The 16,864-nt window shown below is 37.6% G+C and overlaps 1 protein-coding gene across 1 annotated transcript in view; it reads right to left on the bottom strand.

The window, feature by feature from the left end:
* The window catches only part of pdlim4 (PDZ and LIM domain 4), a 56,890-nt gene extending 55,641 nt beyond the window's left edge, over positions 1-1,249 (bottom strand). The window contains 1 exon segment of the mRNA XM_036587513.1: positions 947-1,249. Within this exon segment, the coding sequence (XP_036443406.1) occupies positions 947-1,039 (93 nt within the window). The 5' untranslated portion in view covers positions 1,040-1,249.
* Between the last annotated feature and the right edge of the window lie 15,615 nt (positions 1,250-16,864).

Genomic DNA, 16,864 nt, shown 5'->3' with positions numbered 1-16,864 from the left:
TCGAAAAACGCTTGCTAAACAGTGATTGGCTAATTGTCGTGTCAATCATTATTATTTAAATTCCAGGGACCTCGCTGGTGAGCTGTATGGTTCACAAATACACAGAAAAACCTTTGTTTTAGCCGCATGAACTTTCGGTGGTCTACAACAGAGCTGTAGTTCATCATCAAATATATCAGCAAAAGTGAAGTGATGATGCATCACACAGTCTGTATGTGTTGCACTCTATGGGGGAACGCAGATAACAGTTATGAGAAGGAGTGCTGCATGTAATGGCTGGTCAAAGTCAGGCACTTGAGCGACACCCTATATTCAAGTCACTGCCAAGTTACAAGTCTCGGAAAATCAGTCAGCAGCTAACACAACACCTGGAAATTTTCAGCAGCTCCGTAAGCTCTTAAAATACCAAAGGCAACATTTATGACGTTCCAGACTTGTCTGCCGTTCATCTGGGAATAGGTTTACTGGAGGCACTTTAAAGTTACGGTTTGATTTTTCTTTAACAGATGACTGTAGGTTAGCTCTTGCAATCGATAGCTCAAAATAAAGCACATTGTCTGCCCCTCAAAAGCTAAGACTGTGGGCACCACAGCAAGTAACATTGTCTCTGAAACTGGAATTATATCGCCAACCACACATACGCAGAAAATGGTAGGGTTTGCGGAGCACATGTTTCACACGACATTATTTAATTCACTCGAAGCTGAAAGCAGATTTCTACGGCGCATCGTTCAAATATATTTTCTTTTGGGAAAAATGAAAACCAAGTGACGTACAAACGTAAATTCTTTTTTTCAAGCTTTTAAAATATGATGTATATTTTCACATTGTGGTGTAACGTTACTCAGATTCTACAGCGAATGTCAGCTAATGTATATAGAACTCGCTGAGATGTTAAGATGTTAACCGTTTAGTGAGGAAATGATTAAAAACATTTCAGACTTACTCTTGAAATCGTCAACGGCGTGCTAAAATCCCGTCCGCCTACAAGTCGAAAACCCCACGGTGAGGGCCCGTTCAAAGTTACAGTATGTGGCATAACTAACAAAAATATCCGACACAATTGTCCGCTCTGTTAGAACGTAGACTTGCCCCGAACACGAGCTAATAAAAATCTAACAGAAGCACACTTGAAAAAGGAACTATATTCTCGTTTGCTTCGGGGTTTAAATAATAAAACCTTGGCCTGACGTCTGAGGAGGAGTTTGAGTTTTTGCTGCCGCCTCCTTAGTGTCCAGGAGGGCGCGCGCGTAACGCCAGGACAACCATAAACAGCAGAGAAAGCCTCAGCAAAATAAATGGCCCGTGTAAACAAGCTAGCTAGTTTTTTTTTTTAAAGAAACTCGCGAGCTGCCGATGCAGCAGGGGACTAATGTTTACATTTGTATCCCTTAATAGAGTCCTAGTAAACGTTTAGTTTATGAATTTTTAAACCAGTCTATGGTTAAGACAATAGCATTAGGTGTCAACCACAATTCTTAAACATCTTTGGCAATATGTCACTTTTTCCTGTTCCCTTCCTTTATGTTTCAGTCATTTGACTCTGCAAACATTTAGTTGATTTCTTTCCTTAAAAAAGAAATTTCAAAATTTCTTTATAATTAAATAATTTATTCATAATTAAGTAATTTAGGCTGACCAAGCTGAAGAAACTTGCAAGTAAGAATTGTTCACAACCGCGGTGAAAGGAACACGATGTCCAAAGCGTTTAATACTTCTAAAAGCTACCTCACAGCAGGAGTGTACTCAATCAAACCTGAGGGGGATGTTTATTAAGCGTTTTTTAAGATAATGGAATTTGTTTCCTTTGAGCGCTATCTTGTATTATGGGCAATCAAATTTTGACACACTGCCAAGCTCCGCCTTAATTTCTCAGCACTCCAATGACTGCGTAGCAGCCATTGATATCTGCTTTCACTTATCAGCGCCCTTTATGTTTATAACTCCCGTGAGCACTCCAAAGTCCTCTGTGGTTTCTGAGGGTTTTTCGAGATGCATCCCTACTGAAAAAAAGACCATTAAGATTAAAACCTGATGGTTTTGCTTTCTAATGGGTATTATTTGGGTGGTGGATCATTCTCAGCATTGCAGTGACAGTGAGTGTGTTTACATGCACTGAATAATCTGATAACTGCAGAAAATCAGATTTTGTCAGTAATCTGATCAACTCGTTTACATGCACTTGAGTAATCAGATAATGGGAAACTCACAGAAGAGGATGTGACATAAATGTAATGTAAAACTCAAACTTCATATTGTGGCTTTTTTTAAACATCGCCCCACTTTACCTGAAAATAAGAACTTACATCATCTAGCAGATGAACAATATTAAAATCCTTTATTTTGTGTTTGGTTTCAGCGCCACTCCAACAGTGTTTTGCTGCCATCTCACGACATCCACCATCTGTTCTCGCGCGTGCGCAGACTGAGAAATCCGATATAAACTGGAGTATGAGTTTGAAATCTGATTACTGAGCTAAAATCCAGCTCTCTTTGTCAGATTTCTTAATCGGATTCCTAGATCGGAGTATGAATAATCGGATAACTACAGAAATCCAATTATGATCGGATAATTGAGTGCATGTATATGCACTCAGTGAGTGTGTTTACTTACACTTAAAAATCCGATAACTGCATAAAATCAGATTTTGACACGCATTTGTATGCACTTGAGTAATCAGATAATGGGAAACTCCGGCTCTACATAAGTCAGGTAGTAATCGGATTTCTTTTGCAACGAGCCAATAAACTCACGGAAGAGGACATGATGTAAATATAATGTGAAATCAAACTTCATGCTGTGGCATTTTTAAAAAACATCGCACCACTTTACCTGAAAATATGAACATACATTATTTAGAAGATGAGAAATATTTAAATCCTTCATTTCGTTGAGTATGTAGTTGGTTTCAGCGTTGCTCCAAAAGTGTTTAGCTGCCATTTCGTAGCAATGCTGCTTGCTTATTTTCTAGTACAGCAGTCTGTTCTGCACATGCGCAGACTAAGAAATCCAAAAGAAATCCAGGTAAGAGTTTACATGCACTGAGATATCTGTTTACTGAGCTAAAATCCAGCTCTCTTTATCGGATTTCTTAATCGGATGTCTAGATCGGAGTATGGTGTTAACTGCAGAAATCCAGTTATGATCATGACTGAGTACGACATTAAAGAAGTCACCAAGCTTCTCTGAAGTCACTGGGGAGACGTGACTTGGAAGAACACCTGTCCAGCCCGGCAGTCTTCACACGAATCTTTGCTTTGCTTGTAAATTTCCTGAAAGCTTTGATAGATTCTGTAAAATGCTCTCTGAGAACATCTGGGAAGTAGGGGACGAGTGCCACTTGTTTTTCAGTTACTCTAATAATTTGTTATTTTGGCATACACTCATCCCTGAAGCCATCTTGTCATGAAAATAAACATGAGCTGGGTTACTGGTTAAAAAGTGTCTGGTGTTTGGTCTGGCAGCAGGTCTAGTGAAAGAGACCACTTTCATTTTCTGTTGCGGCCTGACCCTCGAGCGGCTCATGAGATAGCACACTTGGAAATTGTATCTACCAGGTTGGTCTGTGTTATCATTATCAACATAGTATATAAAAACGCAGAAAACATGTGTAGGGCCACTGATCATTTTGGACAGTAAATAAATTAACTATATTTGCATTGAAGACATTGCAACCAAGGCCAACCACTTTTACAGGCCTCCCCAAAAATTTAAAGTACTGCCTCGCAAAGTTATTAATGAAACAGGTACGCTGTCTAATGTCTGAGATATAGTTTTATGATAGTTCTGAGATAAGGATTTTTACTTAAACCTCTTTTTTTCAAAATATAGCCCTTGGTGTTGTGAGGCAAAATAGTGCTCAATTAAAACTTTTTTGGATGTGCCTTTATTTTACCACTATCAGCATTGCATATAAAACCTCAGAAGACATGTGTAGGTCCACTGATCAATTTGGATAGTAAATAAAATGGCTATGTTTGCATTGTAGTCATTGCTACCCCTGGTTCCTATCACCACCACTGTAAAGATATCTGAGTTGGAAAGTTTCTCTACAATACATGATTTTTCATCAAACCACTCTGTGTGACTTCACTCTCAATAGCTGAATTATGCAGAAAAAAAATGTTAATAGCCTTCTAGTCAGTGCTGAAAACATCATGCAAACTTATTATTTGGCAACAGTGTTGCCAAGTAATAATTGTTTGGCGCTGTGCTTTATGGCATCATGTATCAGCCACAGATGCACAGTGGGTGACATTTTGGTGCACAAATGGAGTTTGGTGACTACAGCATAAATGGTGGAGTTTTATATTACTAATATTACTAATATGACAATGTGGCACATGGATGGAAACAGTGGTGGCACTACATAATACCTTTCCAAAGCCCTCAAGGGAATAAAAACATTTATTAAAATTACACCGTTTAATTCATGTGGTTAGTATCATGCTGAATAGCATATTAGTAGCAGATGTGATAGCAGGACCCCCGGGGCCAAAGCAACTCTCACAGACCTCAATGTGTATAAAACATAATGAGCAATTCAGGTAGGGAAATGAAAACTCTGCAACTGGCCAAGGGTTTTTGTCAGCAAATTACAAAGACCTGAAACAATCTATTTTGCCCTTGACAGTGTATGTTTTGATCCACACTCTTAAAAAAGATGGTGCCTCAAGGGATCGTTAATAAAGAAAATGGTTCTACATAGAACCATGGGCACTTTGCATGATTTAAGGGTTCTTTGCATCATGAAAGTGTTCTTCAGACTGATGGAGAATGTGCTGTTTTTAAAATGGTTGTATATAACACCCAAAAGTGTTGTTCTATTGTTACAATGTCAAGCTTGTAATAATAGAAGAACCCTTTTCAAAAAGATTCTATATCAAAGGTGTCTAATCTTATCCACAAAGGGCAGGTTTGGCTGCAGGTTTTCATTCTAGCATAGCAGGACTGCATATAATCAGTTGTTTGAAGGCTGAGCAACTGATTAAACAAATGACTCAGGTGTGCTCCAGCTCGCTTGGAATGAAAACTTGCAACCACATTCGCCCTTTGTGGATAAGATGGGATACCCCTGTTCTATAACCCCCTTTCCCAAAAAGTTGGGACGCTGGGCAGAATGAAAATAAAAAACAATGCAATAATAAGCAAATCATGTAAACCCTAGATTTAAATGAAAATACTACAATGGCAACAAATCAAATGTTGAAACTGAGAAATTATATTGTTTTTTGAAAAATAAATGCCCATTTTAAATTTGATGCCAACACGTTTCCTAATGCGCCAAATGTTTTCAGTGGGTGACAGATCTGGACTGCAGGCAGGCCAGTTTAGCACCCAGACTCTTTTAATACAGAGTCATGCTGTTGTAATACATGGAGAATGTGTTTTGACATTGTCTTGCTAAAAACAAGCAAGGCCTTTCCCCGAAAAAGACATTGTCTGGATGGCAGCATATATTGCCAAAATATGTATATATTGTTCAGCATTAATGATGCCTTCACAGATGTGCATGTCACCCATGCCATATGCACTAATGCACCCCTGTACCATCATGAATACTGGCTTTTGAACTGTGTGCTGATAACAAGCTGTGTGGTCTTTAGTCCAGAGGACACCGTGTCCATGATTTCCAAAAAGAATTTCAAATTTTGATTTGTTGGACCACAGGATGCTTTTCCACTTCCTCTCAGGCCATTTTAAATGAGCTCTGGCCAACAGAAGGCGGCGCTGTTTCTGGATCCTGTTTATATTTGGTTTCTTTTTTGCGTTCTAGAGTTTTAACTTACATTTGTGGATGCAGTGACGAACTGTTTAAGATTAGATTAAGTGACCCTTATTCTTCCCACAGTGGGGAAATTTCACCTCCGCATTTAACCCATCTGTGCAATGAAACACCACATACACACTAGTGAACACACACACTAGGGGGCAGTGAGCACACTTGCCCGGAGCAGTGGGCAGCCCTATCCGCAGCGCTTGGGGAGCAGTTGGGGGTTAGGTGCCTTGCTCAAGGACACTTCCAGTTGGCTCTGGGGATCGAAACGGCAACCTTCCGTTCACAGGGCTGGTTCTCTAACCTCCAGCCCATGACTGCCCCCACAGCCCCTGACTGTCTGTTTTCACAGACAGTGGTTTTCAGAAGTGTTCCTGAGCCCATGCAGTGATTTCCTCTACAGAATCATGTCTGTTTTTAATGCAGTGCTGCCTGAGGGCCCAAAGATCATGGCCAGCAAATACTGGTTTTTGGTCTTGTCCCTTGTGTACAGAGATTTCTCCAGATTCTCTGATTTTTTTAATGATATTATCTACTGTAGATGATGAAAAGCAAAAGTTCTTTGCTAATTTACATTGAGAGCATAGTCTTTTAGAGTGGTGAACTCCTCCTCATCTTTACTTTTGAAAGACTCAGCCACTCTGGGATGCTTTTTTTATACCCAGTCATGTTACTGACCTGTTGCTAATCAACCACCAGGTGTTTTTTTTAGCATTACACAACTTTACCAGCCTTTTGTTCCCCCGTCCCAACTCTTTTGAAATGTGTTATTGACACCAAATTCAAAATTGGCATATATTTTTTCAAAAAGCAATAAGATTTCTCAGTTTAAAAATTTGATATGTTGTCTTTGTACTATTTCCAATTACATATAGGGTTTAAATGATTTGCACATCATTGCATTTTGTTTTTATTTACATTTTGCACAGCTTCCGAACTTTTTGGGAAAGGGGGTTGTATATAGAACCGTCTATAGCACATTCATGCACATTTTTTATACCATCCAAGAACGCTTTCATGATGCAAAAACCCTTTTAATCATACCAAGGGTTCTTTAAGTGTTCGTAGTTCTATATAGAACCATTTTCTTTACAAACCATTGGAGCACCATCTTTTTTAATAGTGCAGGCTCAGACTGAAAGGGTAAAATGGCTCAAGGTCAATGTTTTGGTCTTATACTGGCAGGGTTATGGAATCAGGCACATAAGCAAATAACACGCCCAGCACAGACTGATCTCAGCGCTCAGCAGGAAAAACCCCACTCAGTACTGGCAGCACTCGGAGCACCATCACTATCACCAGTATTTTACTGTGCTCTCTAAAACAGATTGAGCAACAATTCATGGGTTGTCATTATTAGGCTTTTAGGGGCCATAGAGGCCAGTAAACGATAAACAGATAAACAGGTCCTGGAATATGTAAGTTATTTAAATTTTATTTTAATATTTATAGTTGATTTAATATTATATAGATAATATTTAAGATATAAGTATGCTTCTAATGTCAAGTGAACAAAAGACTATGGTAAACAGAATGAATAACAAAGTGCTGGGGATTACCTCAATTTGCAGATAGACAACCGAGTAAGCTACTTTTAGAATTTAGGCTAGGTCATACGTCAGAAACAAGGACAAGGTCATTCCAGGTTTAGATAATGGAAAAGACTCACTACAGAGATACAAGAGGAGACGCAATGAGCTTACCTTGGTTAACAGAAGCCTCACCTGCCTCTGTTCACTTGTCAGGGCACACACCTGTACAGGAAAGCAACAATGACAGCAGAGAAGGCTTGGATTTAAAAGTCTACCTCATCCATCTTTTCATGCACAAAAACACAATACGCCCTACACAAAATACTCATCAGTGTGTGCTCAACAAGTTTGGTCTTTGGTCTTTAGGGCAACAAAAGGCCAGCTTCACAGTCTCAGGAAGTCTGTGTACCTGGGAGCACATGTAGTTATGTGTTTGTAGTACCCAGGTGAAGAAAAAACAGCTCAACAACTTAAACGGAGGAATGCCAGACATCGCTTGCAAGAAAGAAAAACATGCTGTCTGATGAAAAAAGGTACACTCCACCTCTTCCAGGAAATGACCTAACTCTGGCTCTTATCCCTCCATTCTTAGCTTTGTGCATGTACCTTTGGTTTTTGTTTGCAAAGGGAGACTGAGCAGTACTTTGGAAGCTTGTAGCAATGTCATAACACACAGTATCTCAAAGCAAATGCCATAAAGGGTAAGACCACAGGAAGGAACTCTTCTTGTTTACTGTAGTTTTGGCAGCAGCCTGGAATTGGTCTTCACCACTCTGTGTGTCATGGGGCCCTATGACAGGCTCTGTTTGTTTGCTGGCACTTGTGTTGTTTGAGCAAACCTGTCATGAAAAGCTTTTATTGGAGGCATTCTTCTGTTGTCCTGTTTTAGAGCTTCCAGGCATTAAAAGGAATAGTTCATCCAAACATGCAAAAGTTGCTAATAATGAATGACAAAGGGGAGTAGGTAGACTATCTGCTACTTCCAAAAACCTCAAAAAATTTGTTGCCTTCACACATTTTTTACTTACAGTTTAAAGTGAAACCTGTGTGTAGGTCATGCCTTTAGAAATTGGCCTCATTCTAAAAATCCTTTGGAATGAAGGGGTCTCTGCGGCTTACAAGAGTTTGAAATAGAACGCTGTACCTTCCTTTCATAATGAATTCCAGACAACTGGCCAACTTCCTTGCACGTGTTTGTCAAGGACTAACTCTACTCATGCTCCTTTCCTTTTTGCAGTCCACAGACCCTACTAAAACCTAATCATGTGATATTTCTTACATTCTAACTGTTCTGATTCCTCTTTGACCTAGGCTAACCAGTTTTTTTGTTCCTGTCAATGCAAACTGAATTATGAAAGCAAAAGATTTGCCAGAAGTTATATGCAGAGTGAACGTGTAACTTTCCAGAACCACAATCTCTCCCACTTGTCAAAACTAAAAAATCTTAGCAATGGAACATTTGCTATGTTTGAAACAATTCCTGTTCAATTAACATATTAGAGAGGTTATTGTCTATGGCAAGCTAGATGGATCATGTGGAGAAAAAGAATCCTTCATTCGGCAGACTTTAGAACTGCCTGTGGTCAGAAGCATATGGTTTCTGGGCTTCAAGTGACCAAATATGATTTGTGGGTGAACGTTCAGAGGACTAGAGGCGTCTGCATACACTCTCTAAGCTACCCTTTAAAGAGTTTCCATGCCTGCTCTTAGGCTCCTGATGACTTTAACGCATGGCCCAGAAATGCCATCATTCTAATAGGCGCTGTTTGCTACAAGTCAGCTTTACTTCTAAAATAAGCGTTGTGTTTTCAATAGTGAATTAAGCTGTCAAGTTCATCCTTTAGAGATGTGTATAAACAATCAAATCTGAGATGTCTCTGACCTCACTCTGACATAGCCTTTTTCCTGGGCCAGTCTGCTTATCCTCACTGGCTCATCCAAGAGGAGGGCAGTCATCCCCTTGAAATGTATAAGGCACTCTATTATTCATTCTCACTTTTGACGCTGGGTGTCCATCAAAGCTACTACCTTCACAGCTACATAGTGTTTCCGGACAAAGTTCTTGTATCAGGTTTAAGGTCCATTACACACAGGTCATGAGCAGCTCATGTAATAAAAGGTATTAGTCTTTTATCAGGATATCTAGACCCATTTCTGTCACCTTTTTTCTCAGGAGATCTCATCTGGGAGTGATGACATTCAAGTGTCATATGAAACCGGAGCCTGCATGCTGACAGAAAACCCCAGAGCCTGTGCTTAGTGAGATGGAATGAGATAAATCCCCAGTCAGATTCCTTCTTTACTGCACTCTGCATTATTTTCTGTGTGCTAGGCTTAAGAGGTGAGGCAGAAAGAAAAAGAAACATTGTGGTGTTGTTTTCTTGCTTGGTTAATGGGAGTTAATCAGACGAAAACGGAAACTAAGTGGTGACGTCTCTTACAGCCCGTTTATCTACCTCTGTGACCTGTTGGCCTTTTTACTTGTGCACAACTTACAAGGCCTGCCCCAAAATATCACACACATCAGCATCTGGAAGTATTTGCACATCTGCAAAAAGTTTCCTTAGGGCAAATTAGTGGGTGCAGGGGATGCCTTTTCTCAAGCGATGGAGACATATTTGCAGATAAACAGGGCTACCTAAAGTCTGGGCTAATCTTTGGTGTTGTCATAAAATAAATCTGTATCCTTTTAAGCTGTCACATGGTGATGTTAATAATGGTGCCTGATTTTTTTTTAATTTGTTTTTTACTATTTTGTGGATACATAACATAACTCTCCAGTCTGTACTGCCAGTGTTATTACACTAAGCATTACTTTTCACAATACTACCTTTGCCTTAAACAACAGTTACAATGCCTGTGACTTCTTGATTTGGTGCAATCAAAAAACTCATATTCCCAATGCTGTTGACATGTAAACTGGCTACATATTTTTATGTAAGAAAAAAAATTAATTTACATAATGTCTTACATAACATTATAGGAACGTAACAATACAGCAACAATTTGGCTTGATTCAGTCCACATTACTTGGTGCAAGATTCAATATTCTCATAATATTTTGAACAAAATTCAAATTAAGAAGAAAGATGACTATACTCATGTTGTTGCACAACTTACTAATGACACTACAGCCGGGATGCAAAAGAATCACTTAAAGGTTAATTCTGCAATCACTGTCAGAGGTGGTAAGTAATGAAGTGCAAGCTTTTGTACTTAAATAATTGTTTTAGGTACGCTACTTGGGTATTTCTGTCACTTAGTACTTTTTTACTTTTACTTTAGCTTTTTGCAAACTAATGACTAAACTCATGCACATAAGCACAAGAACACTCAGACTGTAAATGTTACATCTAAGTGTATATCTGCAGTAATTTAGGAGGTAAACCAGCTGTCCCCGTCTTAAGTGATACAGCCCTGGTTTGCTGGCTCATACAGTGGATATAGATTAGATAAAGCTGAAGGTATCTTCATTTCCCATTCCACCTTAAATGATGTAGCAGTTACATTCACACATTTGTTTGGGCACTTAGAAGCTCAGTCCGGAGAGATGAGCGTGACTGTGAATCTGGCTGCAGTACTATCAAATATACTACTGGCTCACAACAGGCAGCTCTACATAGTTTATTACATTTGCTTCAAACCCTCAGTTCATTATCAGTGCACCAGTCTTTGAATTTGAAGTTCTAAAATTCAAAAGATTGGTGATGTTCAAAAGAATATCTGTCCCCTAAAGTATGTCATTTTCTACCTGTCTAAAGCTGAAAAAAATGTAAAAATCGTTGTCGGTTTTCTGAGAATTTGGTACTTATAAATGCTCTTTTACTACAAAAGCTGACATGGGCGTTGTGAAAATGTCAAAGAAACATGTAATGCATCAAGTCATCACAGGTAGGACATAAATGGACCACAAACATGTTTCATGCCCACTGTGGCAGTATGCTGATTAGGTTTAGGTTTTTTAGATTGCTTTGTTTCTTTTCATTGTCTTCACACATCAGCCATTTGATATTTAACTTTCAGGTCATATTCATTGGGTCTGTCCGGTATGGTAACCTATGTTCAGAGTTGGAATATGTAGGGTAATGACTGCATTGCTGTTTGGAATAGGCTATATAGCCTGTTGTAATGACATTGCAGGTCATAAACACTTTGTGTATTTGTGTGTGTATGTGTGTGTGTAGAGTTTGGGGTGGGCTGTTCTGCATCATGTAATTCCTGGTCTGAAACAAGTCACACTTTGGGCTTGGCCTTGCTTAAAGAAATTATTTAATGTGGTGTTTAATCTTGACTGCTAAAATAAAAATTGACATTTTTTAGATAAGAACGTGTTTGGGTGCTCTAGACGAGTGGATTTTTGTTGATGATGAATGCAGTTCTAGCACTAGTATATGTACATTCAAAATGATTTTTAAAGAAATACTTTTACTTTACTAAGTACAGGTTGGAGCATGTACTTTTATACTTCTACTTGAATAAAGTACTTTTATTAAATAAGAGACTTGTGTACTTCTGCCACCTCTGATCACTGTAAATAAAGTTGCAATAAAGTCATTCAGAGTAGTTAGTGTGAAATGTTTAATTGTAGAGAAATTTACTAGCTTGGATTTATTTACAGTTGTGGTGTTTAAGAACTGGAGATTGTAATGTCAACAACACAGATATAACCATTTTGCTTACGATGCAAAAAATGACTAGTGAACACACACATGTCTTCTGAGTTGTGTATGCAATGCCAATAATGGTAAAATGGTTGTAAATCTGTGGAAAAAAAAAAACATTTTTTGGAGATTGTTTTGTCTAACAATGCCCCACATGTACCTTTGTGCTATGAATTAATAAGATTTTTTTTAGATCAAAATCTTATCTTAAAAGACAGCACATTCATAATGCTTGCGATGTAGAATTTAGAGGCAGTAGAAGCATATAAACATCTGGTTCCTATGACCACCACTGTGATCAATTCTGACTCAGTAAGTTTCTCTAGGTTTAAGCATTTCAGATCAAACCACTATAAATGACTTTGTTTACACTTTAACCATCTAATTATGCAAAACCTTTGAAAAATAGGTGGAATCCCCCTTTAAGGGTCAAAACAGCGCTGTAGTCAAGACCACTAGATACGAATTCAAGTTAAGGCCAAGACCTCATTGAGTCTGAGTCAAGACTGAGACCAGAAATGGCTAAGACCAAGACCAGATTAAGATTTTTTTCAGAGTATAATAATAATAATAATAATAATAATAATAATAATTCTTGTTCCTTTCTTCTTTAAAACTTTTCAGAATTAACACCTAAAGGCAAATGACCACAAACTGAACTACCATTTTTATTATTATTATTGTTATTATTGAAAATTTAGCAATAATAACATTTCGATCTGTTCTTAGAGGATATTGGAATTTTGGAACCAATGAACATCAACAAACAAATAATATGGAGTGAAGCTATCCTGGAAATTATCAATTAGATCCATGTCTGTAAAATATGATCAGATAAAGAATTACCAGTTGGTTGTTATAAACAAGCCCTTTTAACAGGTTTACACTTTATATTCTCTGTAACTGAACTTCTGCTTTCTTTAGAAAAGAATGACAAGTTAGCAGATAGCTAACAGTGTCCTTAAAATATTTAAAGACAAAAATTCAGACATACAGTTTGCATGGAAAGTTGATTAGCTCACTGAAGCTAACCTGTCAAGCGTTAGTGCTTTTCGTTTGAATAATCCGTTCCTTGCTGTCCCCTCCCTCACTTCTGCTGCATATAGCCACTTGTGTATCGTAGGTGTGATGTACATAGTTAGGTGAAGTGGGCAAGGGCAAGTTAAAAAGAAAAATTAAACAGGGCCCTAGTCTCATTCCATAAATAGAGCTCATGGGTTGGCTCTGACTCAACGAGATTCATCATTTTTGGGTACCCCCTCTGGTGCTGCACCAACCATCTGTGGTTCTCCTCAGTAACCTGTCAGGCATCACCACACTGTTGGAAATCCCTCCAATAAAGCACTGATAATCTTTTTAAGAAAGCATCACATTCCATGATGTGGTTATTTTGAACAACAACCAAACATAATGTCAGCAATAAGGGGTGTGCTAACTTTATATACCAAGTTTTCATTAAAAGAAAAACAGGAATTTATATGAGACTCTGCTGAGCTTATACCTTTATGACTAAATACTACATGGTGATTAAATACTGTAGTGAGTGATGCTTAGGCTTTGCACACAGGTGATTGGGTTTCAAATCCCTGCACAGGCAGTAACATTGTTTTCAACTGCCTTTGGAAAACTCTTAACACTATGTGTAACACATGTAAACACGCTCATTGCCTCTATTGATATGATGATAAATTGCTGTAAATTAAGTTGAGTTCATGTTCTTGTTGCCCTTTTTTCCCCTTGAGCCCCCACCCCCTAAAATTTGTGCGCAATTGCCTGCAATTTTTCACAAATTGTGTGTATATGAAGTAAAAGGCAATGAAAAATGACAGTAAACATATACAATGCAAACCAGTGCAAGTAAGCAGCTTTGCTAACAGGCCAGTAATATTCAGAGTTAAGCTCTAAGTTTAAATATTTACTGAATGATTAACTGAAAAGCTGCAGCTTACCAAAAAAACACATGCTTGTGTTTTCCAGAGTGTGACATATCGTCCAAGGAAAATTCCCAGCTTCTTCCATACAGCTTAAGGGTCCGGATGGTCCAGATGAGTTGTAAAATTGTGAAAACACTTTATGGATTTCCAGGCAAATATAGGTAAATTTCAGAGCAACTCTGCTATAAAGGTGGTAAACACCTAATTTAAATATCTACTGTAGTGGTCCATAGATCTACTACTTTGTGACATTCACAGAACATGTGCTTGAATGTACTGGGTGCACTATTACAGATATTGCAGTTATAGTTCAACATTCACCCCATTGGGTATCTCATGCCCTGTGAATTATGTTACACTAGATAAGTTGCTCCAATTAACTTGGAGCAAAATAGTGTCACAATCTAAAGTTGGACTGAGAGAGGAAAGCTCTTGCTCCCATAATCATGAGCTGTATGCAATCTGTGACACATAATGTAAGCTCTAGAAATCAAAAATGGAGATGCATCAAGATGTATCAAGATATTATAGTTGCATATTGAATCGAAATTAAATCGAATTGTGACATGCCTACAGATTTCCAGCCCAAATACAACTAGCCGGTCTTCATGATTATATTGTATCTAGCTCTCTGTGTGAAAACAAAAGCAAACTGTTTATGACATGAATATACTTTATTTTCCATTTTGCTCAACCACATACAGCTTAGGTTCATGCATGCTGGTTATAAATTTCTAAATATTACTTATCATATCACACTGCACTGCACATGTCTGTTGAAAATCTGCACATTCTTTTTTTCTCCTTCCATTTAAATAGTTAATGATGTTTATTTCTGAGAGCGCTTTTGCCTTTTTTTTTACTCATGTTGGTTTTGGTGTCATATTGCACATAGCACCACGAAATGTTGGAAGAGTTTTATGTGAAAGTCAGTGGAGCAATCAAAGCATTTACATATCCACTACATGTCCGCTACATGTTTAAACTGCACTAAGCTTAGATTGACAAAGACATCTTTGTACACTAATATCAAACCATTAGTGTGCATGTACATATAGGTTCCAGTTAACTGTAAGAGGAAACCTGGATTTGAGACTGTGTTTCTTTTCTATAGAGATCTGAGAAAATAAGTTTATGTCATCATATTTGTATCAACACAAAGCCTTAAATTATCTTAGCTGAACTTTGAATTCCTTGGAGTGCAGCAGTGAATCATGTTACTGCTAAAAGAGCTTCTTAATTCAATCAAGACGAAGACATAAACCTGTTACAGGTTGATGGGCTGTTTCGCTATGTTTAGCTGCAGTAAAAACACAAATTATCTTTGGTGAAAGCAAAAATGACAAAAAAGACTGAACTGCAAATTTCTAGAATTAATACGGCCTTAATGAAATGAGACAATGCAAATACAAGTAGATATTAATATATAGTGTGAGATCTTATTGAATATATTGATTAGAAAACTCTTTGAGCATAGTGACATCTAGAGGACATATCTCTTAGGACCATAGCCTATGTTTAAAGCCTCAACATTCCTGCTCTCAGATGCTTTATGTACTTTAGGTTTGAATCAGAATCAAATATTGCAGTGATTTACCTAGTCTAAGTAAAAAAGTAATGCAAAGTGTTAGTTCTCACCAAAATCAAAAAATAAAAAAATGCACAACTTGTAAGTCTGACGTTAGTTAGCTTAGTATTTCTTCTCCAATATTTTTACCCAGAGCAAGAAACTGAGTTTTGCATGTAGATAGATACTACACTTCCAAGAAAAAATCAGGAACTAATCCTTTTCAGATATTAGATGAACAAACCGTGGGGCTAAAGAGTGCAAATAGCCAGCCAATAGATGATAAAGAGGTTGTTTCATTCCAATTTCACTTGGAGGGAAGTGGTTTCAACACAGTTCAAAACATATCTTGGTGCCATTGCATAAGACAGTACAAAGTCATAACAATACATTTTCTGTGAAAGGATTTTTTATGTACAGGGAATTTTAGACAGCCAAAACCCTGACTTTGGTTTGGACAAAGTTCTAGGTTATTGTGTTTCAAACCCCCACTCTTCTTTAAAAATGTAAAAAAAAATAAATAATAAAAAAAGATTTTAAAAAATCTTAAAACCATGTGGGATTTGTTTCAAAATAAACTTGTGTGGAAAAATAAACTATTTGTTCTGCTGCCTATTGCATTCTTTGCTCTTTTGTTTAATGTATAAACAACTTTACATCCACTATTGACAATTTTAACATATTTTTGAATCTTGGAGCTGTAGTTAGTTGTTGGCAAACTTGATAGTTGACATATCTCATTAGCTCAGATCATGCTAAATCTAGAGATATAGAATGCTTGGTGTTATTATTAAAAATTACATAAATATTTGGACCATGTACCTACTGAATCTCTGTATGGGTTTAATCATTTTCCTATGTTTTCGAATGTCTTGTTCACATGCATTAGTCATGCACATACTGACTACCCAAAAATGTGTACTGTGTTGTCAAGTCAAAGTTTATATAGCGCTTTTTAAAATAGGTGTTGTCACAAAGCAGCTTTACAGCAAAATCTGGGTCCAAGCCCTTATGAGCAAGCCAGTAGCGACAGTTGCAAAGAAGACTCCCTAAGAAAGAAGAAGAAACCTTGAGAGGAACCAAGACTCAAAAGGGGAACCCATCCTCTTCTGGTCGACACCGGATACAAAACAATAACACAAGCAGTATACACAAAAAATAAGGTTTTACCATTAGTATACATGTTTTTAAAAATATTAAAAATTAATTAATTAGTTTTATTGAGGCAGACTTTACTATTCTCTATTTTCCTGCTGCTCAGTGGTAAATCAATGCCTCAATGGCCTTGCAGTTGAATTTTACAAACATTTTTGGTCTGACATAAAAACATTTTTATTCAAAGCTTATAGACCATTCTACTATGTTCCCTACCATAACACTCCTTTCCTGTGAC

The sequence above is a fragment of the Colossoma macropomum genome, unplaced genomic scaffold, assembly GCF_904425465.1.
Source record: "Colossoma macropomum unplaced genomic scaffold, Colossoma_macropomum, whole genome shotgun sequence".
NCBI classification, from domain to species: domain Eukaryota; kingdom Metazoa; phylum Chordata; class Actinopteri; order Characiformes; family Serrasalmidae; genus Colossoma; species Colossoma macropomum.
This window is presented reverse-complemented; position numbering and strand designations above follow the sequence as displayed.